Below are 25010 nucleotides of genomic sequence, written 5' to 3' on the forward strand. Positions count from 1 at the left end.
TCTAACTGTTGTACTGTGGGCTCATCATGTAAGCCAATATGGCAGACAAAATTTCAGCTAAAGTCAAGGAAGGCCTTGTGTTTTCTTGAGGATTTATTTTCAAGTCCTCAATATGCCTCCAATAGAACTTCCAAGATTAACAGGGTCACTAAGGGCATTCTCAGGGCTTTCCTCGCCGTTTTCACGGCTTCCAGAGAGTGATGATATCTTGAAAAGAAAGAGGCAATCGAGATCGAGGAAGCAACTTGAAAAAACTTTGTCTTGGTCTGAATTAAAAGGTTTGATTTTAGATGCAACGAGCCTCGATAGGAATGCTTCACAAGAGGTAGGAAGAGATAAGTTGTGGAAACTTTTTCCATCGATTATATTCGTGCAACATAGATTAGGTCGCATGAATTAATTTAATTTTTCATATAAATATATATATATTTTTGTAAATAACAATATTTTTATATTTAAGGCGAAGACTCTCGTGAAGGAACTTGTGCTTACATCTGCAGAAATTGGTAGGAAACTTCACATTTGATTAAACTAAATCAAACAAAATAGTTATGCTTAAATGTATTGTACGGAAATGGTATTGTCCTTGATATATGATGGTGCAATAACGGAACTGCATGAACATGTGTCAGGAACACATATCACTGGCGCCTCAAGCTCTCTCAGAGATTAGGCTACATAAAAACTATAATCTGTTTTGTTTGTTCGTTTTTTTATTTTTTTAAGCCTCTTGTGCTTCCATGATATTTTGAGAAGGTGTGCTGATAAATGATAAACATATATTAAGAATCAGTAAAATGTTTAACACAGCCTTATACACACTTATTTCGGTAATTTTGAAGAAGAGCTCCCCAAAAAACCTGTTGGCCGACTGTTGGTCAACTGTCGGTCGAGAAACCCAGAGAAAACATTAAGGTTTGTGTTAATGTTTTACCGACAAGCTACCAACAGGTTACCGACACATTCCTAACAGTCGGCTGACTGTTGGCCGACTGTTGGCCGACAGGTAGCCTATATTTCAGGCAAAACCTGTTGGCCAACTGTCGGCCGACAGACGACCGACAGTCGGCCGATAGGTTTTTTTGGGGAGTTCTTCTTCACAATTACCCTTATTTCAATGTTCATGTAGTACCTGGATAAAGAAAACAGTGATGACAATGAGAAAATACCTTTGAGACTATGGCTTTAGTTTGACTGTAGTATGTGGCTGTGTGGAAATGTTAACTAAGAATCCTGTTTAACCTGTGGCAATTGTGGTTACTTATTTGAAAGGGCTGAACATTTGTTTTTTGGATGTGTTCTAGCTGGCAAAGATTCATCTGTAGAGGTTGTGGAAAGTGCATCAGTATTAATTTTTACAATATTTAAAGATGTGAATCACATTGGAAAGGATGAAAGTGCAAAACTGAAGAGTCTCTTTGGAGCATTTCCAGCCTCGGCAGCAACTAAAGCTTGTCACATTGTGCAGAACATCATTTTACTTCTTCCTGAAGATTGTCTAGCAGTAATTAACAAGAGATGTGAGGAAAAACATGAGGAACCTTTAAAAGAGTTTGGAAGTGATATTGAGTTTGCACCTTTTATGAGCAAGGTCGTTTCACCAGATGATGAGCTGTTTTCAGAATCTGAGGATGAAACTGTTCAAAATCAGACAAATTTTTGGAATTCAAAAGAAGGAGAAAATCCTTCAAATATGGCACTAAGTGAAGAAGTGAATGGCAACAGTGACATTAATGGTTCATGGCTACGTAATCAGTGTGAACTTTATTTTGGAAATAATAGCACTGGACTGTCAGTTTTGGATCTTTGTTCAGCACTTTTTGATATTCTCAGTTCTGATAGAGATAATGCAGCTATTCAAAATGACTTGTTTGAGCTTCTTGGGTTTGACCGCTTTGAATTCATTCAAACACTCTTAGCTGACAGATACAAGATAGTTGTAGCAACCTCTGAAAGTACCTCTGACTTGAGTGCAGCAAATGGTAAGTTGTAAATTATAGATCAATGTCAGAATCTGAGCAACTGCACATCTATATATACATGTACCCCTCCCTTACCCAATATTAAACCTGACTTCATATTAGTTGACTGTTATTGGGCAAGGGAAGGGTCAGGTATGTAGTTGCTTGAATACTGACATAGATTCTAAATTACATGCCACATGCCATTCAACTTAAAATACTTAATTTATTTGTATAAGCCAAAATTTTGACTTTTGTTGAATCAAAAAATGGTGGTAGTTGTACAATTTGAGCTCCAGACTTTTCCCTATGGCAAATGTAGCTAATGTTTGCTTGCTGTTTCTGTTTATGGCATGTAATTTCAGAGACTACTAGAGTGAAAACCTCAGCTGGTCGAAGTAAGCCAACTTATGGATGTCAAGTTACTGTACAGGTGGGTTCAATTACAATTAGTTAAAAGAACATTGTAACTGAGTTATTGACCATGAGTGTAGCTGGCATTTTTAGTCAGCAGCCAATTTCACAAGTGCTAGTGCAAGTGGAAAATTCAGTACAGCTGGAGCTTTAAATTCATGAGCATTTTTGTTAGCAGCTGTTTTTCAGAAGTTTAGGGCAATTTAGTAGCAGTTGTTTTCAAGTGATGCCCAACTGCACCACTCTCTTCTTAAAGAGACCAGCTTCCAGCCTGTTGAGTCAATAAAAATCATTCTGCTTCAGTGTTTTTCTCTGATTTTTTAAAATCTTATTGAATTACTTTGTATAAATTTTTGTTCATAGTCACAACAGGAGAAACAATTGATGCGGCAGGTGAGAAAGGAAGAAAGGAAGGAGGAACGTCGCCAGGCTCGCAAAGACAAACACACAGATGAGCAGGATGTTGATCATGAGACATATCTTAGGGAAGTTGGCTTTGATCCAGAGTTGATGAGAGCTCAGAGGTGCATATACCTAAATATTGTAGCTTTATCCCTGTCACCCTTAGGAGAGGGACTAAGTAGGAATTTCTTATCACCGTATCAATACAATTTCAATCAGAAAGGTGATAAGAAGATAGAGAAATGAAAATAAAGTGGGAATTGCTGCTTAAAACCATAAAAAATAAGTGGTATATAGTGTAGAAAATTGATATATCAACCTTGGGTTGTACATGCAGTGTTCTCCTTTTCAGGCAGTAACTGATAACTTTTACCGCCTGAAGTACCTCTTAACACCGTTTAAAATTGCTTGTAATTCTTGAAAATTCAACAAGTAAAAGGATTGCTTAACTGGTTTGAAAATTTATTTTACCTGTCATGCTTAAAATAAGGGAGAACTCTGACGTGAATGTGTATATTATTATGCAAATGCTAATTCAGAGGCCTAGCTTATCTAGACAAGTATGACATTTTCTCTTAGAGAAATAACCAATTATTGTCATAATAGTACATGTAATTTGAAGTAAGTAAAAGCCTCTCAATACAACTATCAGCTCTCTCCTTAGTAGTATAGTTGGTTCTGCAAGGTTAAGGAGGCAAGCAATTTTCTTTGAGCAAGGTTACATCTATTATTGTTGTTGTCAGGGAAATTGCTCTTCAGGAAGCCTCCAGTGCACCATTGTTGTCAAAACCAAAGAGGAATGTGCAGCCCAGCCAAGTGTATCCATATGTGTTTGATGCTTTGGCTGAAAGGCAGCGATCTACAGCTTTTATTTCAGACACCAAGGTACCACTTTCTTTTCTTGCATTGGTACATGGTTAGTTGAGTAATCCCTGCAGATGAAACCTGAACCTGTAGCTCCTAACATGTGGACAGTATTTCTCCTTCTTGTTCCTCTTAAATTCCTTTTAAATTGATTGAGAGAGTTTGGGTTTGATGATGATGCCTTCTGAGCGATAGGTATAGGTTTTCTTATAACCTGCTTGCTTGATTATGTATTGATATTGTAAGGAGAAGTTTCATGGTGATCGTCCATGAGGTTAAATGATGAATGTGCGATTAAATCACTTTGTGCAAAGAACTCTATTAGTGACATGCCTCGGACTTGGAATCTGCATGATTTTTGTTTTATTAGTTTTGAGTATGTCTTTTCTGTTTATTTGTTTCTTTAGGTTATTTATTAATTTTTGTATATCACTGTTGTACTTGTGTATTTAGAATTCAGTTTATTAAAACTTAAAGTCTTCAATGGTAAAACGTTGTCTTCACTTTACAACACACTGTCTCCCATCAGAGATCTTACAGTTGTATCCACCATATGAAGTGCAAATCAGTGCCCAAAAAAAATATTTGGCTTTACAATATTTGTTAAATTTATGCTTATGTTTCTTGATTCATTTTAGATTGCCCTGCCTGCTGATGCAGAACGGAAAAACACTAAAGTTTATGAAGAAGTTGTGATACCTCCAAACACTCCTTTACCACCTAAAGAGGAAACTCCTATTTTAATTTCATCTTTAGATGAGGTGAGTGTTAGATATTATGAAAATGTTTAAATGTTTGAATGAGCATATCACAAATACTTCACCTTAGTAAACAGCTATTGGAAATAGGGTTTGATAAAGGTAATGTAAAGTACATTTCGTCTGAGTTTCGTGAAACCAAGACGAAAACAATCTCAACAGCCAGGTAGACCAAAGAAAAATAAAACAGTTTTCATCTGATTGTCGAAAACAAATACTAACATCATCACTATACGATGAGAACTCAAGAAAAAACAAGCGAATTGTCAAAAGCACGGGAAGAGCGGATGACCAAATCACGTGATGGCATGTGATGGTGTAAGATATGGGTGTAAGTTTTCTGGACCACTCACAGAGCGAAGTAAAGGAAAACCAAAGCAAACGCGGATTACTTGCGGCACTCAGTCGAAAATTATTTTGTCACAAGGTGTAAAAGTATCACAGGGAAAGAGTGAAAAGCCCGCGAACACGTGTGACTTGGTTGCGATTGGTTTTTAGTCTTGAATCTGATTGGTTGAGAAACTCGCGCGAGTTTTCTGGAACAATCATTGAGCGAAGTCAAGCATACCAAAGAAAGCCCGGATAAGCATTTGAAAATTGCTCATATTAGGGTTCGAAGCTGGAACTGGCGATCCGTAGTCTAGCGTGCTAACCTTAAGGCTCCTACGCCTCCTCTACCATGTCATACGTTAAGGACAGTCACAATCAGTTGAAAAACCTCATTGTTTTGCTTTTTCATCCTTTGCAGATTGGCAAAATGGGATTCCAAGGAGTGAAGCGCCTTAACAGGATCCAGTCGATTGTATTTGATGCAGCATACAACACGAATGAGAACCTGTTGATAAGTGCTCCAACAGGTGCGGGAAAAACAAACATAGCTATGCTAACAATTTTGAGGGAAATTAAACAGAACATTGAGGCAGGAGTCATCAAAAAAGACAAGTTCAAGGTTGGGTTGCATTTATTTGAATTGATAACATCAACAATAAGAATGATAAGGTTCTGATAATTCTGTATTCAAGGTTACAAATCAGTTGATGGTGAGAGTCAGTCCTATGTCAGTCGTAAGTAAAGAAATAATCGTTTGCCAACCAATGCAAACAGGTGGTTAAAAAATATCAGTGAAAAAGAACTAGGGTGGTTATTGCAAACATGGTGAATAAACTTGAAAATTTTTGGTATATTTGAAAATGAAGGGTGTAAGGAATTTTGAAAAGTCGTCTTTTGAGTTCTGTGGAGGAACGGTTGATTGCGTTTCCAAACTCGTTAAGGCGGTTGAGTTATCCTATCCGGGTTTCGTTAATCAACAGATATCTCACTTGCCTGCCTTAGATGTGTGATTCGCTGTTTGCATGTCTTTTCCTCTAGATCATTTACGTGGCTCCAATGAAGGCTCTCGCGGCTGAAATGGTTCAAAACTTTGGAAAGCGGTTGGCCTGCTTAGGAATCACAGTCCGTGAACTTACAGGGGATATGCAACTTACAAAATCTGAAATCCTCAAGACGCAAGTATGATCAGCCACTACATTCATTTCTAACCAAAGAAATTGACTTCTTTGAAAGATATCTGTAATTCTTGAGCTCTTCCTACATTTTTAATGAGCGTGTTACCCACCCGTGTCACATGACTTTTACCCTTTGTACAGATGCTGATTACAACGCCAGAAAAGTGGGACGTGGTGACTCGTAAGAGCACTGGGGACGTGGCTCTTTCTCAGCAAGTAAAGCTGCTGATCATTGATGAAGTCCATCTTCTGCACGATGACAGAGGCTCAGTTATTGAATGCTTAGTAGCCAGAACTCTTCGTCAAGTGAGTTAAATGCTTACACATTAATAACGGTTTTTCTTTTTTTTACCTAATTGAGTAGTTTTAGAAACCATGGAACCATCCTAGCAATTGATCTGAGATATTCATGTTTTGGCAGTTCATCAACTTATAGAGTTAGAGTAAACATACCAAAATATGACAGAATGTTATATAGAGATTGCAGAGTGCAATTGTGGTGTTTAATCCTAGTTATATGTCACTGATTAAAACTAAGCTGACACGAAACAAGGAAAACCTTACGATTACTTGAAAAAGTTAAGCGTGGGTCTACCCGCGTGGGCTAACCAAAAACCAAAAACGCGTTGGAAGAGTCAGCCACGCGAGTTCTCGCTTCCTCCGCGTGTGGCTTCAGTTTTCCTTCGCATCTCGTTTCTTCAACCAACGCGCGACTTGCTTCATACTTTTCTACTGTTTGTTTCAACTTAGGTTGAGTCGTCACAGAGCATGATCCGTATCGTTGGTTTATCAGCAACACTTCCTAATTACATTGATGTGGCCCACTTCTTGCGGGTCAACCCTTACGAGGGTCTGTTTTTCTTTGACGGACGCTTTCGTCCAGTCCCACTCGGGCAAACGTTTATTGGGATTAAAGCAACGGGCTATGTCAAACAGCAACACGACATGGACACAGTTTGCTACGAAAAAGTGCTGGAAAATGTTGACAAAGGACACCAGGTGAGATCTAAAGTGGTATTTTTTCTTGGGCAGGGATAGTGATTTCGGCCAGAATCCCTACACTTAACACCAGCATTTAAAGTGGCCAAATTGCCTGCTTAATAGAGCGCTCAGGGTATTAAATGCATCATGGTCTTCCTCCAAGGATCACTGACAATGACAATGATCTGATTTCCATGAAGAAAACATAATCGCTTCCGATTTTCTCAATTTGACTGCGATCAATTCAAACGGTCATGGACGTCGGCAATTTCGAATTTTCATTGAAATCCAAAATCTAAGACGGCGTGATTGTTTTTTCTTTTTATTTTCTTCTTGTAATTACTCGTTACTGTGCAGCCTTGTTTTTGAAGCTCTCACCTCGCCGTCCTTATTAACAGGTTATGGTCTTCGTGCATGCGCGGAATGCTACCGTCAAGACAGCGCTGACATTACGAGAGATGGCAGCCAATCAGGGAGATTCTGCTTTGTTCCGTGCTCCACAAGGGCCTGAATACGGACAAGCTGAAAAACAGGTTTGTTGTCTACTGGGTGGAGTTGGATAGAGCACTTTTGATCGGCCGTATGCACTTATTCAGGGCAGGTTTAATTTATTTCTAAAGAAGTCACGTTGTGAAAGTTTGAATCATATTTATTTTACGCTTTGCAAAACTTCGTCAACTTGAAGGGGACCAAAATATTCTTTCAGAGTGATGGAAAAATTCAGTTCGTTTACCACTATTATCGCCTTTACAAGTTCTCCCGCACTGAAATACTCTTGGATTAATTCGCAGGTGATGAAATCGCGTAACAAGCAGCTGCGAGAGCTGTTTCCAGACGGGTTTAGTATCCATCATGCTGGAATGTTGAGACAGGACCGCACTATGGTGGAACAGCTGTTTGCTCGTGGTTTGATTCGTGTTCTGGTTTGTACGGCTACCTTAGCCTGGGGAGTAAACCTACCAGCTCATGCTGTAATTATTAAGGTTAGAACTTGTGTAAAGACTAACGTTACTTAGAGTACCGCCCACGTGTATTGCAGCATTACACGCACGGTTCCCATTCATTACACGTACGCGTGTAATAAAAAATGCATGCAAGTGAGAGTAAGAGCAGGTGGCTAATTGATCGGTGTAGTAGAAAAACTCTTTTGACACGATCTAAGGCCATGTGTAGTTGAAATTGAACCAACATTTTCAGTCGATTGATTCTTATGGTAAGTTCATAATAATTTTGTGTTCTTTTTTGTAATCACTCTCAACAGGGCACGCAAGTATATGACGCAAAGAAAGGCTCGTTTGTTGATATCGGCATACTGGACGTGCTGCAGATATTTGGGCGGGCAGGTCGTCCGCAATTTGATAATCAAGGCGAGGGAATCATCATCACAGCACACGATAAACTCAGTCATTATCTTTCACTTCTAACAAGACAGTCACCGATTGAGAGTCAATTCATTTCGAGCCTGACTGATAGTTTAAATGCTGAGGTAAGATGATGATGAAGGGTCAGTCAAAAGAACGTGTTTTGAAACAAAGCCAGGGGCGGGAAAACAATGCTAAGCGTTGAGGGAAAGGTTATCAGTTCGAAGCGCAGGAAACATCTGCAAAGGGCGGGAAAAACAGTGCAGACAAACAAGTTCGAAGCGCGGGAAAGATCCTACTACTGAAAAGGGCGGAAAAAACAATGCAGAGCGCAAAAGAAAACCAGTGCATGCATATTACCCTTGCAAAACCGTAATTTGGTGAGTAGCGCGGGTACTTGGTCAACTTCAAGCGAGATAGAACATCTTACGTGCGTCTCTTTATGTCTGAATTGCTTGGAAATGTTCTTCATTAACCCTTTCACTTAAGAATTCTCCTAAGTGTCAACCATATAATTCTAAATATATTAGTGTGGAAAATCGGGTTTTAGATCATATAAAAATCCCCCAATTGATATTTTTCTTTATTCTCACCACTTGTCCTTGTTATTGAATTGATATTGTAAGGAGATCGTGTGTTTTAGTCAGTCATAGGGGTTAAAGAGTTAAGAGGGAATAGGAGGAGATGATTTATGTTTGTGTAAGAAACCATTAATGTTTCCGACGATATTTGCCGAAGGCGATGATGGATCTTATTTTTAGAGAAGTAGTCTGAACTCATTCAACTCACCACCTCTTTATTGAATTGCAAATTTAATTCCTGCCTGGCAGATTGCTCTCGGTACAGTAGGCACAGTGGATGAAGCTGTTGAATGGCTGAGCTACACGTATCTTTACATTCGAATGCGCATCAATCCACTGGTTTATGGCATCGCGTATGGAACCAAAGAGGTTTGTCCGTTAAGCTGTATCTAGACTAGGATGTACTTGTCTTAGAAAACTTGTCTTTTGTATTTATTTTGATAGAGAAGACTAAGGAAAACTTGGCGCTGAGAAACTGATTAACCTTTTACACCTTCACATCAGTCTACCTCTTGTCCATACTGTTATCTATACATTTCCTAAGGTGTTGACAGGGAGAATTTATTCAACAATCAAGAACCTCTTTAACTGGTGATCATTTCCTTTATTCTCGTGACCTTAACGTTTGATTCAAGGATGATACTGTAAGGAGAAATTAGATGCCAGTCATTCGGCTCAGGGGTCAAAGGGTTAAGAAAAACTTTTGATTATAAAACTTTTAACGAATGTTACTGTTTTTATGTGCTTCTCAGGATGACCCACTCCTGCACGAACATCGCAGAGAGCTGATTGTAAATGCAGCGCGTCATTTAGACAAAGCAAAGATGATAAGGTTTGATCCACGCACAAGATATCTAAACTCGACGGACCTTGGAAGAACTTCCAGTCATTTCTACATCAAGTACGACACAATAGAGGTAAGATGATCATGATAGACACAGACACACAACGAGGAAACATACAAAGAAGTAACCATGAAAAATCTTTGCAAACCAAGAAAAATTGACTGACTGACTGACCGACTGAATCGTAGTCGGGTAAAGACCTACAGAAAACTGGGTGACTGACAGATTAACAGACGGATAGACTGACTTTTGGCTGTTTTTTTAGATTATAGACGTTCTGATAGACCGGTTGTTTGACTGCATGTCTGTCTAGTTAGATGACAGACGGACATACAGTCTGGCTAGGAGAGATTTCCCTAATCACGTTATATTGCCTCATGCCCCAGACCCACTCTTTCGTTTTTTGACGTTTTTCAGGCCATATTATCAATGCACTCGTTTCAATTCAGTGTGTAGCTCTCATTCTCTGAGTGAAACATGGTAGACAATTCCTATAACCAACTAAATATTTTCGTCTCAAGGACCGTAATTTGAAGGAGTAATCGTCAACCAGTTACAATCTACATCCAAACGACTTCAGAATGACTACCCCCTTTAGTAGTTTAGTTTCTTTTTCTTTCAGGTATTCAATGAGATGTTCAAGGCGCACATGCCTGAACCCGATGTGCTTTCCATGATGTCTCACTCTCAAGAATTCGAACAAGTCAAGGTTAATTTCAACTCTTCAATTTTGATGTTGAATGCAGTTAGAAAATGAATTAGAAATGAGATAAGCTTTAAGAATGGCAATCCTTCCGGCTCTTACAATTTGATTTCCTTTTTCTTTTTATCCACAAGCCCCCAGAGTTAAATCTTTTTTAAAATTAATTTTACATCGTTAATTTTAGTTATTGCTATGGAAGGGTTTCCATTGTTTTAAAATTTCGGAATAGATTTTTCCTTCGGACGAATCCGTACAAAAGCCGACTTCTCTCGGTAGGAGCGTTAATTTAATTGGTAACCCTTCTCTCATCCGCCAGTTTGCGCGTTTTCCCTTTCATGCATCCACTGACCAAAAAAAGAAAATAAATTCTGATCACTGACTACATGAAGACCTCGATTTTTCCTGAGAACTCACCCAAATAAACGTGACATTCGAAGTGCTCTGCATTTCATATGTTTTATTTTTACAGAATCTATCATTTAGATTTTTATAAATCATATATATTTATTTATTACATTTATTATTACAGGTCCGTGAGGATGAGATATCAGAACTGGAATTTCATTTGACTGAACACTGTCCATTGCCTGTAAAGGGAGGAGTGGAAAATAATTACGGCAAGATAAACATCCTGTTGCAGACTTTTATCTCCAAAGGATTTGTTGATACCTTCTCACTTGTCTCTGATCTCGCTTATGTTGCACAGGTATGAAAGACACGCTTATCCCTTTATTGCTCCTTGTAAAATTATTTTAGCGTAGTCAGCAACATCTGAGTATTCGGAGAACACTCAACGTACGACGTAATGGTGTGGAACGCAGAAAACAGATTAAAAAAAGGTTAAATAAAAACTGACGCAGAACGCTTAAAAACGCGATCTCCAACTGAAAGAGTGGCCGAGAAATGCGTAACATTAACCTGAAACCTTTAGCCTCGAGTTTCCTTCTATGGTTTACTTTTGCGTTTTTGACGTATGCTGTGAAGGGAGTGCGCAGTGTTCCAAAGTTAAAAAACAGTCAAACAAACTAAATAAAACAAAAAAATCTGAGTTCAGAACAACTGAATGTGCAACGTATTAGTTTCCTAGTGGATCGATATTATACTTTTATATCTAGTATGGCCGTCGTCTTTCTCTTTTTGCTTTTTTTCAAACTCCTGGACCACTCGACACAGTGAAAATCCAGTATTCACTAAACTAACTTTAAAGCTCTCCCCAGATTTAATGAGAAAACAACATCGCTCTTAACACCGCGTAATGATCGTGTCATGTCACAACGATGTTCAAGCAGGAGGTCTTCAACTTGACATAAATTACCGTGTACAGATTAAACTGAGCTTCAAGAAAAAGTCCAATTCCCTTTGGGTTTAAAGTTCGTATTTTTTTAATCTTTCCAGAATGCTGCGCGACTAATGCGAGGTCTGTTTGAAATCGCTCTTAACCGAGGATGGCCTACCATGGCTTACAGATTGTTAGGCCTTTGCAAAATGCTTGACAAACGGCAGTGGGTATTTGAAAATCCTTTGCGTCAGTTCACTATTTTAAAACACGAAACACTGGTCAAACTGGAGGAGAGAAAGGCGACTGTGGATCGACTCAGAGATATGACTGCTGATGAAATTGGTAAATAAAGTTGGATTTGTTCATCACTTTTTTAACCCTTTAACTCCCACATCAAATTTGTAATTTTCCTTAGTATACTGTCGACCATACAATTCTTATAAAGTTAGTTCAGAGAATTTAGTTGAAAGGTTAAATGAATCGGTGCTTAAGTATAGACTAGCGTGACTGATTTGAGTTGCTACCATTGAAGTTTACTTGAATATTTGTTCGTTCCGTGATCAGTTGCTTTAAGTTAAAGGGGGTACGTTTTAACAGAAACTGTGGTGCTGCGTCGGTGGTGGGTATCACAAAATGATTTTGTTTCACCGACTCAGTTGATAATGTAAATTAATGTACCCTAAAGAGTTTTTAAAGCTGATGTTTCAAGCAGAGCTAACGCTTGTGATTCATCATTGGGACGCTGGTGACAAAACAAATGAGAGTTTTCTTTATACATCATTCTTGTAAAGGAAAAAAAATTGAGTAGGTGAATAAGGAAAACGCTTCCTTATCAATGAGTATTCCGATAAAAAAATGTCCTCTGATCTGCGTCAATTGTAACTGGAGAGTCTGTCAGTGCTCGACCTTAGCAGTAGTCCTCTAGCCTGGGGCTAGTTAAAAATGGGTCTGGGTTAGTGAAAAATGGGTGTGGGCTGGTTAAAAAAGGGGTCAGGGCTGGTAAAAAATGGGTGTGGGCTGGTTAAAAATGGGTCAGGGCTGGTAAAAAATGGGTGTGGGCTGGTTAAAAAAGGGTTCAGGGCTGGTAACAAATGGGTGTGGGCTGGTTAAAAATGGATCAGGGCTGGTAAAAAATGGGTGTGGGCTGGTTAAAAATGGATCAGGGCTGGTAAAAAATGGGTGTGGGCTGGTTAAAAATGGATCAGGGCTGGTAAAAAATGGGTCAGGGCTGGTAAAAAATGGGTGTGGGCTAGTTAAAAATGGGTGTGGGCTAGTTAAAAATGGATCTGGGCTAGCTAAAAATGAGTCTGGGCTAATAACAAATGGGTCTGGGCTTGTAAAAAATGGGTCTGGGCTGGTAAAATTTCCGAACAACCAGCCACCGGGTTAGTCGAGGTAGAACAGGTTTTGGAAAGACAAATAAAGTAATTTTAGCTTACCACGTGTATGAAAACTGCAGGTCACATGATCAGACATCCACGCATGGGCAGTACCGTCAAGAGTTGTGTGGAACAAATTCCTGCAATATCACTGGCCAGCAGCATCCAGCCGATCACGAGGACAGTTCTTCGGGTGCGCCTGACTATCAAGCCGGAGTTTCGCTGGAATGACAAAGTCCACGGCTCTACGTCAGAACCGTGGTGGATCTGGGTCGAGGACCCGGACAATAACCACATTTACCACTCAGAGTACTTTCTACTGCACAAGAAACAGGTTTGCTCAAGTTTGTCAAAAAATTTTTGAGGTGCAGTCGTTCTCGATAAAAAATAGGAAATTGAACCCAGCAGTAACACACCTACCAGGATGGAGGGAGGAGAAGAGAGTCTCCCGCTCTCTCCTTTTGCGAATGTTCTTTTCTAGTTTTTAATACACGACCAGATACAAGCCCATATAAGGCTTCATAGTGATTTTAGCTCCTTGCACATTTGCACGTGAACTGAATTTGGAATTATTTTAAATTCTAAAATGATCAGAGAAACTTTGCAAGAACTGCATCGCTTAAGGGGGGAAATTTGAAATTAAGGAAATCTTAGCAGTGGATTTGCTAGTTCCTATATTAAAAATAAAAATTTCCAAATATTCGATGTTCAAAAATCATTTTTACCCGGCACATGTTTTCTACCAGGTGTTAGCTAATGAAGAACAAACCTTAGTGTTTACCATTCCGATCTTCGAGCCGCTACCTTCACAGTATTTAGTGCGAGGAGTGTCAGATCGCTGGCTTGGCTCTGAAGTGGTTTGTGCTCTGTCTTTCAAACATCTCATTTTACCAGAAAAGCACCCACCTCACACTGAACTATTAGATCTACAACCTCTGCCACTAACCGCCTTGAAATGCAAAGAATATTCGATGTTCAAAAATCATTTTTACCCGGCACATGTTTTCTACCAGGTGTTAGCTAATGAAGAACAAACCTTAGTGTTTACCATTCCGATCTTCGAGCCGCTACCTTCACAGTATTTAGTGCGAGGAGTGTCAGATCGCTGGCTTGGCTCTGAAGTGGTTTGTGCTCTGTCTTTCAAACATCTCATTTTACCAGAAAAGCACCCACCTCACACTGAACTATTAGATCTACAACCTCTGCCACTAACCGCCTTGAAATGCAAAGAATACGAGCTGCTGTATCGGTGAGTAAGATTGTGTTATTAGTCCTCCTCACAAGGAGAAGAGGTGGACTGTATATCCAATAGCAACGCACTCGATTTGTCGATTGACCAATTCAGGGGCCATCAAAACGTTTGACCGTGTTACGCGTCTGTTTACAGTTGTTTACTCCTATTCACAAGACGATAATCTCATGCAGTACTTACTGAGGGCTTATCTCCTGTGCCTCGAACGGAAAGCTTTGCTTTCCAACTTTGACCTTTGTCACGCATAGGCCTGATAGCATCCCATACCGGATAGGTATCTCTCTCCCTTTTCGCTTTCTGGTCTTGAACTGGGATTAGCTCCGGCAGCTATGAATGTCAGTCTTGTATCCAGGGCCAGGTTGATCAAAACTGGGTTAAGGTAACCCAGGGTTAGTGTGAAATTTGATTTCAGATCTGGAAGCTTTAAAAGAACATTTACGTTAATCCCATTTTTCTACAATTTGATAATTGAATGCTCTTAAAAGGATTGGGAAAATTTAATCCAATAGGTCTTTTGAACAGAGAAATGTAGAAACTTGGATTAAAATTTAACCCTGGGTTAGCGCTGATCGGCCTTCAAACAACTTGGCCCAGACTTCTGTCATTGGGTTTGCTTTGGTCTGTTTACATTGTTTCCATTTGTTTTAGGTTTACTCACTTCAATCCAGTCCAAACACAAGTATTTCACACAGTATACCACACGGATCATAATGTACTACTTGGAGCACCCACCGGGTCCGGCAAGACGCTGGCTGCTGAACTCGCCATATTTCGTATCTTTAATGTGCATCCTGGAACTAAGGTATGTATCAAGGTGACTAAGTCTCATACGTACTCCCGAAAAGAATTCCTCTGTTCTGCTAACTCTGCTAATTCTGCCCAAAGAGACCCTAGACTCTGATCTAACGTCATCTTACCTTACCCGGCATTTCTGAACGTTCCATGTGTGATAAAAGCAACAACTTTTTTTTACCATTTGGCCCGCTCTTCAGAAGATGTCGTGTCTTGCCAAAGACAAAACTTCTCCCAAAAATAATTGAATAATAAATATGGAAAGTTGTATGTGGACAAAACATCTCAGTTGTCGGTTCCTTAGAGGAAAAGTGTAAAAAGACACGTTTATAGAACGCTTGTGAGTCTTACCTCTCAGTTCCACCAAGGCAGTTTGACCACAGGTACTACTTATCGGCCCAAACTCTTCCACATAATCCATGGGCATATTCATGTTACTACTAATTTATGTCTAGCTTTATTTCCTCTATCTGTTGAAGTAACCATATAGTTCATTGCGAGGGAATCAATCCTTTTATCGGAGTTTGAACTCGGTGTCTATGCTCCCATGCACAACATACGTCCTATATTTTTGCTGACGCGTTTTTTGTCAAATTTACTTGTCGTAGGCTGTTTATATTGCTCCCTTGAAAGCTCTGGTCCGAGAGAGAATGGAGGATTGGAAAATACGTTTTCAGGAAAAACTTGGTAGAAGGTAAAATTTGTCATGCGTATTACGCATGAAATTTTTAGGTGCCTAGTCAAACTGTGTCAATTATTATCAGGCGTCTCAGTGAACTGTCTTTGGAGAAATTAATGTTTTCAATTAAGTGTTGAAAATAATACGAGATTGCCTTGGTATTTGCTTTACTTCGCTCTGTGATTGGTCCAGAAAACTCGCACCACTTTATAAACTTATCAGATTTAGGACTTACACCAATCGCGACTTAGTCACTCGCGGTTTTTTGGCGCTTTAAGCAGGTTTCTCGTTTCAATTTTAGCTCTCTTTGGCTCCTTGTGAATTTGTTATTTCTTTGATTGGCCCTTGTGATTGCTTTGGTTTGGTTCTACAACATTCAATCGAAATGCGCTCTCCTTTGAGAGTCAAGGTTGGTGAAACAACGGACTTGAAAAATTTAAGCCAAATTTTTGGAGATGCACATTCCCTGACTTGATCACGTTGACATCCACAGTGTCGTAGAGTTAACTGGTGACGTAACTCCGGACATGCGCGCTATCGCCAAAGCTGACGTCATTGTCACCACCCCAGAAAAGTGGGATGGCATCAGCCGAAGCTGGCAGACTCGTAACTACGTGCAGGCGGTGTCTTTGTTGGTAATTGATGAGATCCATCTGTTGGGTGAGGAGAGAGGTCCTGTCTTGGAGGTTATCGTGTCGCGGACGAATTTTATCTCCTCGCACACAGAGAAGACTGTTCGAGTGGTTGGTCTGTCGACTGCTCTAGCCAATGCTTCGGATCTTGCTTACTGGTTGGGAATAGAACAGGTACAATAAGATTATCTTGTGCCTTCTATGGAAAGTAAAAGCCGTACTTTTCAACTAAATAGCTTTTTGTACTGAAACTTGGACATTATTTTTCTGAGATTTATGTTTAACTTTTGTATAAGTTTAACAGCCTTTGTCAATTAATAAGTTTTTTTTCTCATGTTTCGATTTTTCCATGTATGGGTTGAACCACAATTAAACCATCTTTTAAGAAGGTTTTGTTCAGCTTAAAGGTTTATGCAAAGATTAGATTGAAAAAGTTCCACCCTTTTCTTATAATTGCTTTTACAAAAACTCGACAGAAGAACTCCACAGAAAAACTCCTATTGCCATTGTATCGATCCCCCAACGTAACCGACAAGGAGACACTGCCGTGGAACCTCTATTAAGGTTTTTACCTTCCCTAATGCCATGGCTGTTCCCAAACTGCATTTCCGCTGTGAAAGAAACTAGGAGAAGAAACTGTTACTTACTTTAGTGTCCTTTTCTTTTCCAGGCCGGTATGTTCAACTTCCGGCCGTCAGTGCGCCCAGTCCCTCTGGAGGTGCACATATCAGGGTATCCCGGCAAACACTACTGTCCGCGCATGGCAACTATGAACAAGCCCACCTTTAACGCTATTAAAACACATTCCCCCACCAAACCCGTGCTGGTGTTTGTTTCGTCAAGACGACAGACCCGCCTCACGGCTTTGGAGCTGATTTCTTTCTTAGCCGCCGAAGACAATCCCAAACAGTGGATGCACATGCCGGAAGCTGAGGTAAGAGCTAAAAAACAATTTAACAAAACAAAAAAATAGTTGATTGTGTGAATCAAATTTGTATATGACAGTCCTAAGTCTGCTTTAGGTAAGGCGGGACCCATTTGATAAGTGGTACTCCTGTTTTTAGCGGCGCAAAACTGAAAACGGAGGCTAACCCTCACGCGAGCGAGTGTGTTGTTAGACTACTTTGTATTCTGACTAAGTAAATAATGCACATGATTCGTCGCTTTCCTATAGTTGTGTTTATCGATCATGAATCCATGCTTCTTCAGTTGTCTATCAACAATCAGCAACGAAGCATAATGCTTCATAAAATGATTCATCGTGACCAGTCCATCCATCGTCTTAAAGTGGCTCATAGTAGCAGTACATATACACAAACGATCGTGATACTTCATGATCAAACTTAGATGTGACTATATCTTGTGATGAACAAATTTTACTTTTGTGATACTTTACCGCGATGAAACATCGCAACTTTTTTTGAGATAAACATTCTTTTTTTTTAGATGGACTCGTTGATCCAAACAGTGAAGGACAACAACCTCAAACTGACTTTGTCGTTTGGTATTGCACTGCATCACGCGGGTTTACACGAGAGGGACAGGAAGATAGCAGAAGAGCTGTTTGTGAATCAAAAGATTCAGGTGAGTGAAAGGATAGACTACGGTGAAAGACTGTTTATCCTAATTGCTAGAGCATCCAACTGTTGTGCGGGACTCCGAGGGTACAAGCCTCAAACCTCACAAACAATCTGGGTCTTCAAACAGCTGAGGAGGATGTGTTGCCTTAACGTAAGGAAACAAGGAAAACTTTTTAGTGCAAATGCGGCTTGATACGATTAGCATGTCAATTGCTTTTGTTGTAATACTAGCACACAATTGAAAAGTTATATTTTCATCCTCCAGATTTTGATAGCGACTAGCACCTTAGCCTGGGGTGTCAACTTCCCGGCCCATTTAGTGGTTGTGAAAGGTACTGAGTATTATGATGGTAAGACTCGCAGGTATGTGGATTTTCCCATCACAGACGTGCTGCAGATGATGGGGCGCGCAGGGAGACCACAGTACGACGAGAATGGGGTGGCTGTGATCCTTGTTCACGACATCAAGAAACACTTTTATAAAAAGTTTCTGTACGAGCCATTTCCTGTCGAGTCAAGGTATGAACGCAATCGAGCAAAATAACAGATAGATAGGAGTTAAAAGGTTGATGCCGATCTGAAAATTAGCATTCAAAGGTCAAAAGGCAACCTATTTTACATTTTTTATTTGCGGAAGTGATTTTTGTTGTTGTTGAGGATTAAAACGCTTGTTCAGGTTACCGAGATATACGACTATATAACGTTATTTAAAAGGGAAATTGGAGATGAATCGCTCAATTGATTTACACTCACCATGACGAGAATTGTTTCTTACTACTGGAATATGGTGATAATAGTAAGGAACAAGGGTGCAGCTCAGATTTTGTAAAGTGGAGGAGGTGGTGACTACGTCACACCCAAGTTACCAACGCTGCTGTCATGTTGACTTTCTCGCTGGGTTTTGTTTAAAGTGACATTTTTTTTTATGCTTAGATTTATCGATTTCTCGCTTACTTTGTCACCTGAGATAAAGAAAAGCAACTTACTTAGGGGGAGAGGGAGTGGCCTTAATGGACACCCTAGGACTTTCCCCTCTTCCCCCCCCCCCCCCCCCCAGCTACGCCTTGATGCCTTGAGTACATTTTTCAAGCAGTCGCATTAAACGTAACATCCACTGTTGTTTCCTAGTGCGTAGGATTATGTTAAAGAGCTTCTATGTTTTCATTTCTTTCTTAGTTTGTTAGAAGTACTTCCAGATCACTTGAATGCTGAAATTGTGGCGGGCACAATCACTTCTAAACAGGACGCCATGGATTACCTCACTTGGACGTACTTCTTTCGACGTTTGCTGATAAACCCAAGTTACTATGATCTGGAAGACATTGACAACGACTCAGTCAATAAATTCCTCTCTGCTTTGGTAGAAGGTGCTGTGAGAGAAGTTGAGAATTCTGCGTGCGTGGAAATTGGCGAGGTAAACTTGTTGTTCTGTCGTGTGAGCGATGAGCAGGTAAAACTGAAACTATCCCAATTGACTGATCCAATGTTGATTCATCAGTTTTGATTTACTTCGCTCAGTGACGTGCATGTGAAATTCTAGCCACTTTTTTAACAAATCAATCGCATAACTGAACCTAACAGCGACTTAGCTACCCTTACTTTCCCATGCTTTCCCATGTTTCTGATTGACTTTGGTGTTGTTTTCAATACTCTAAATCGCTCCAATAGAACAGAAGGATCTCTTTGTCATGGTTTGCTAGGCAGGCGAAGTTGGACTGCAGGTGCTTCGAATAGACCACAGGTCACTCAATCTCGTCTCCTGGTTGAGGTCCATTTGTTGTTCACTTTCACTATGTTTATCCCTAAACTTATCTTTCGCTTCATAAGTATGTTGATTTAATGACACGTTTTTCTGGCTATAGGACGGTTTGGCGATAACCCCAACGAACCTTGGAAGGATTTCTTCCTACTACTATCTAAGCCACTTGACACTGCGCATGTTCCATGAACGGTTGGACGCTGACTGCAGTCTCCCGGACCTCATCGAGATTTTAGCGGTAAGAATTTTTCTTCATTTGGTCAACTTATCGAAGCGCTTTTTTTCGATGTACCGATGAGCCAATAAAAGTGACTCATAAACTAGCTTGATGTACACGGAGGTCTTTGTGATAACGTCGTTAAACGTCATTTGATTGTTTAACCCTTTAACTCCCATGAGTGACTAAGAAAGAATTTCTCCTTACAATATCTATACAACATCAAGCAGATAAGCGATGAGAGTGAAGAAAAATATCAATTTGGGGATAACTAGTTGATCCCATACTAAATTCTCTGAAGTAACATTATAAGAATTGTGCGGTTGACTGTAAGGAGAATCACAAATTTGATCTGGGAGTTAAAGGGTTAAGAAACGAAAATTTTCAAAATTGATCTTTTAGTTAGAAACATTTTTTACGTCATATCTTTGCAAGCAAAGACAATTCGTCGTGAAAGAACAGGTATTCTCCGAGAAGTCAAAATGTTTTCTTTTCTCCCTTGAGATGGAAAATGTTTACTGATCATTAATATACTGTATCTTTCCTTGGAATTTATTTTGTGCTCAAAAAGATTAATCTGAACAGTTACAACTCTATTGCATTTTAATGGATATCCACCAAATTTTCGCAGGATGCCGAAGAATACACTCAGCTTCCAGTTCGTCACAATGAAGACCTCATTAACAGGTGAATATGAGAAAATGGACCAGGAAGTAAATTTATTATTTTACTGAGTCATTTCTCAACTCGTGCCCTCACAGTAGATTAATGCTTTGTAAACTTAATTGTGGTGTCTGCGGATGAAAACCGTTTGCGAGACCTTTCAAATAAAAAGAGAATGCTTGTTGTGCTGTCCTTCAATGAGATGTTATACTTTATAGTTTGAGAGTTGTTCTAGACGTTGGTCTGTTTATGTTCCCTCATTCCTCAGAGATTCATAGCTGAAGTATAACCGGTTCAGGAACTGTTCCTTATGTTTTTTTTTTTTGTTGCGCTATGCAACTGAGATGACTTTTATTTACTCATGAAGGCGGAGAAGTTTATATTAATAATATAAAATCTAAATAACCTATGTACATCTTGTATTTCAGCGACCTAGCTCCTAGTCTTCCCTTGGAAGTGGACCCTCACACTTTCGACAGTCCTCACACCAAGGCACATCTGCTCTTTCAAGCTCATTTCACTCGCCTCCCGCTGCCCAGTACCGATTACTTAACAGACACAAATTCAGTCCTCGATCAGGCTATACGAATCTTGCAAGTAAGTTCAACAAAGTGTGAAACGTCCAGGAAGTGTCAACAGACCACACCAAATGGCTATATGGGATAATGGGAGTATGTACGAATGCTTTTGGCCTTCCTAAGGTTACGCGGAAGATTTAGGTCGAGTTACGTGTCGCAACTCTTAATTGGATTATTTTCTTTCAGGCAATGATCGACGTATCTTCCGCCGAGGGTTGGTTAGCAACAGCTCTTCGATGCATGCACCTGGTACAGATGGTAATTCAAGGGCGATGGCTTCATGATTGCACCCTTCTCACTTTACCGTGTGTTGACCCAGATCTGTTGTCGCTTTTCCGAATTAACGGCCGTTCATTAGAATGCCTCCCGGAGCTGTTAGACGCTGTCAGAGGCGACCGGAAAATCCTGAATAGAATGTTGGGAGATGCTCTGAGTCCGGGAGAAATAACTGAGGTAGAGAAATATTTATCAATGTCCTTGCGCGCATCGTTCTCAGGTTATACCTTAGAGAAAGCTCGTCTTCAATCTTCGAAGTTGATGAGATTGTTAGAGGCGGGAATGGTACATTACTGATTGTAGGACATCCTCTCTCGTTGTGATTTCCAGATTTTCCCCGCGGTCTCTGTAGCATTAGCAACTACGAACATTAGTTCTCATCATGGGGGATTTGTACATCTATCCTTTATAGCCAGTAGGCATTTCTGTTAAGAAAATTTCCATGATAAGCACGGCCAGGGCCTAGCCTAGGCCACCGTTTATGTAACTACAGCCTGACCAGCATAAGACTGACGCCTATTTACGAGCATATTAGTAGAGTGTCCCCCCGTGCTCGTTCTTTTCTACCGTTAACGAATGGGCTTCATTACGTTCTCTTTATTATTGATCCCTTTGTAGGTTTTTGAAACGTTGGGTCGTCTACCTCAAGTCAGTGTTAAGATTAAAGTGCGTGGAGTCTGGGCTGAGAACGAGCAGGGCACCAAGGAAAGTAAAACCATCAATACCACACCGAGCGAAAGTTTAGCGAAAGACTGGGTTCCAGTGCATGCAGAACAGGAGTACGTGTTAATACTTGAAATTTCCAGGGAGTTCTGCGGTTTTAGGGTAAGGAAACAGATACACTTTAATTGAATATTCACAGTTCTTTCCCTTTTCTGCAAACGATTCTGTTACGTTATTTAAAGAAATACGAGGCGGTGGATTCTTTATCGTGCCATGTAAGTCAAGGCTACATTCTCTCAAAACTTGTCTTTAAAAAAGTTAATAATTTCAAAATGGCAAGAAAAGACGATTCGCATAACAAAAAAGAAAGACAATTCTGGAAATCTAAAGACCGGATGCGTTAATCTGCAGTATATATATTTTTTAACTGTTCAGAGAGTTTGGTGTAAGGTCGAGGTAACACTCTGCAGTTAACAAGTTTGTCTCAGCATTGGCTCGTCGCTCATTCCCAGGTGTTGTCTGACTTTGTGAGGAGATTTCTTTTGTAAGTTGAATGTATAAGGGTGATTTATGCGGTACGACTCTTGCCAGCGATCCTTGTTAGCAACTTCTTTCTTCAAGAAAACAAAATAAATCCCTGAATATTTAAAACTGCCATAAATCGTTGACTCTAAACAATTCACTTTTTTTTGTTCAGCGATCCAACACAAAGGCGCACGCTCCACATTTTCCGAAACCCAAAGATGTCGGTTGGTGGGTGGTTCTCGGCGAGATGGACTCGGGCGAGTTGTTGGCCGTGAAAAGAGTGAGTCAGGTGCGCTCGTCAAGCACCGTATCCTTATCATTCTACACGCCTGAGGACCTGGGAAGGAGAATCTATACTGTGTATCTCATCAATGATGCTTACTTGGGAATGGACCAGCAGTATGATGTTTCTCTAGAGATTATTCAATCAGATATTTCAAGTCAAGTGAACACTGAAGTTAACTTAAGTAACTAGTTTATCGCAGTATAATTTTGTCAAGCACATTATTTTTTTTCCGGCATGTATGAGGAAATATGAGTGAAATTTACCAACTACGATGATGAGAAAGATCAGTTGTGGAAATCCACACTGGAGCGAATGGCCCCTTTCCTTGAAACGTAAGTGAAGTTAAAATCTATTCCCCAAAACGGTAAAAGTAAAGTAAAATTTCAAGTCAATGCAACGCAAATTAATTTCAGGAGGGGATAGATTGTCTTAGATTGCAGTTAATTTTAACACTTTTGTTTGACTTGTGGTAAATGTTACGAGTAGACTTGTGTATTGAAATACTTAAGTTTGAGGTAATTTCAAGGACCATTATGAACAAAGGAAAATATCGCAAGGAATTCATGAGATATGCGAGGGGTATAGCAAGCTGTTAAAGCTAAACTTCAATTTCCGGTACGTCCTGTTGTGTGCGCACACAGTCTTTGTGGAAACGCTTGGTTTTTTTTTGCGGAGTATTTTGATTGTGTAAAGCTTTGATTACCTTTCTCTTGTACCTATAGGATTCCCACTTCTTAACGAAAGCTTACGTGCTGTATTGTTTTCAAAAAATCTATTCAGTATTCTGCGCTAAGCGATTTGGTGTTTGCGTCAGATTACCGATGTTGCAGAATTCCTGGAACTAAAATTTATAATTGTCTCAATATTTCAATTACCAAGATAGTGCAGTAAAAATATTAGGTAACACCAAATGATGATCAATCAAATTTATAGATGATACACAAGATTTTATTACACCCATGCAAGAAAAATCAATAAAGCCAGTTTTTCTCACAAGAGAGTTACTGCAATGTTGTCATTGATTTTTTGATCTTGTTTCTGTTTGTTACACTCTTCGCTAACTTTTCCTTTGTCAAGGAGGAAACTATCCCCGTTCCGCAGAAAACGAAAAAACATTACAAGTTTTGGTGATCCTGATTGTACGGAAATGCAGAAAAAAAGAAAAAGAAAACTGACAGGTCGCTTTATTTGGCTTTGTTATCAATGCATTGAAAGACAAGTTATCACGACTGGATTTTCATTTGCAATTTGCGAATTAAGATCTCGAACCCATGTTATGCTCAGCCATACTTACTTTTCCGAGCAAATTTATTACAACGTATCGAGTTCTCAGTTAATTTTGCGTGACCCTGAGTTGTTGTTACTGCTTCCCCTACAAAACTTGGCACTCTTGAAAGTGGCAGGGTCAGCTGCAATGAATTTTAAATTGGCCTATGTTTATCAGACTCCTGTAACTCAGAGCAGAAAAGGGCCTCACGCTTATTTCATCGCGCATCACCTGTTACGATCTGTTTAGAACCAACACGAGAGGATGGTAGAGGAAATTCTCTTCGGGAATCTTGGTCTCCCTTTTACTGTAAGTCAACAAACTGCACGATGTTTCCTTTCGCTATGATGAAATTTTTTCCTTGCAACTCACTCGAAAATTAAATTGTTTCCTCAAGTAATGTATGAGTCATACATTCGCGATAAAAGATAAAAAAAATTGAAAAAAAAGAAACGTAGGATGGAGCGGAATGACAAATTCTGCTCTCAAAGAATACTGAATGTTAGGTTTTACAAGGGAGCGAGGTAGGCATGTTTCTATATTGTGTAATATTGTTTCATGTATACAGAAAGAAAACTACACAGCATCTAAATGCACTTATATTTTATGTCCTACACTAGTAATCAATTCCGTGCTGTTGCAATTGTTTATGTGTAGCTGGTAAGTGATCTTGAGGAAATCATGTTGTCCTGAATTAATTTTAGAACGTAAGGTTGACGGTGCGAATTTAAGTTATCTTCGGTAGTGGCGGGGAAAAATTGAGCAAAACTCAATTCGTATCCAGTTGCATATAGGAAAGCATGGCCGG

At 39.7% G+C, this 25010-nt stretch overlaps 1 protein-coding gene across 1 annotated transcript; it reads left to right on the forward strand.

The window, feature by feature from the left end:
- The first annotated feature begins 32 nt into the window (after positions 1–32).
- On the forward strand, positions 33–23913 carry LOC131775858 (activating signal cointegrator 1 complex subunit 3). Its single transcript, XM_066172027.1, has 34 exons — positions 33–325; positions 461–506; positions 1305–1982; positions 2327–2394; positions 2739–2899; positions 3521–3662; positions 4280–4402; positions 5148–5348; positions 5768–5908; positions 6046–6210; positions 6655–6903; positions 7284–7418; positions 7677–7868; positions 8147–8371; positions 9077–9196; positions 9580–9744; positions 10295–10381; positions 10905–11081; positions 11771–11996; positions 13114–13367; positions 13780–14282; positions 14934–15087; positions 15686–15771; positions 16250–16562; positions 17059–17322; positions 17835–17972; positions 18234–18487; positions 19145–19382; positions 19831–19965; positions 20576–20631; positions 21036–21204; positions 21372–21638; positions 22080–22286; positions 22822–23913. The coding sequence occupies exons 1-34, from the start codon at positions 113–115 to the stop codon at positions 23122–23124; spliced, it is 6855 nt and encodes a 2284-aa protein (XP_066028124.1). The 5' UTR covers positions 33–112; the 3' UTR covers positions 23125–23913.
- Positions 23914–25010: the final 1097 nt, after the last annotated feature.

The sequence above is a fragment of the Pocillopora verrucosa genome, chromosome 9 (genome assembly GCF_036669915.1).
Source record: "Pocillopora verrucosa isolate sample1 chromosome 9, ASM3666991v2, whole genome shotgun sequence".
Lineage (NCBI taxonomy): Eukaryota > Metazoa > Cnidaria > Anthozoa > Scleractinia > Pocilloporidae > Pocillopora > Pocillopora verrucosa.

Coding starts and splice junctions, on each gene's coding strand:
- LOC131775858 (XM_066172027.1), top strand. CDS start 113: ATGCCTCCAATAGAACTTCCAAGATTAACAGGGTCACTAAGGGCATTC. Junction 13,368..13,779: donor TTCTACTGCACAAGAAACAG/GTTTGCTCAAGT, acceptor GTTTTCTACCAG/GTGTTAGCTAATGAAGAACA. Junction 19,966..20,575: donor ACCTCATCGAGATTTTAGCG/GTAAGAATTTTT, acceptor AAATTTTCGCAG/GATGCCGAAGAATACACTCA.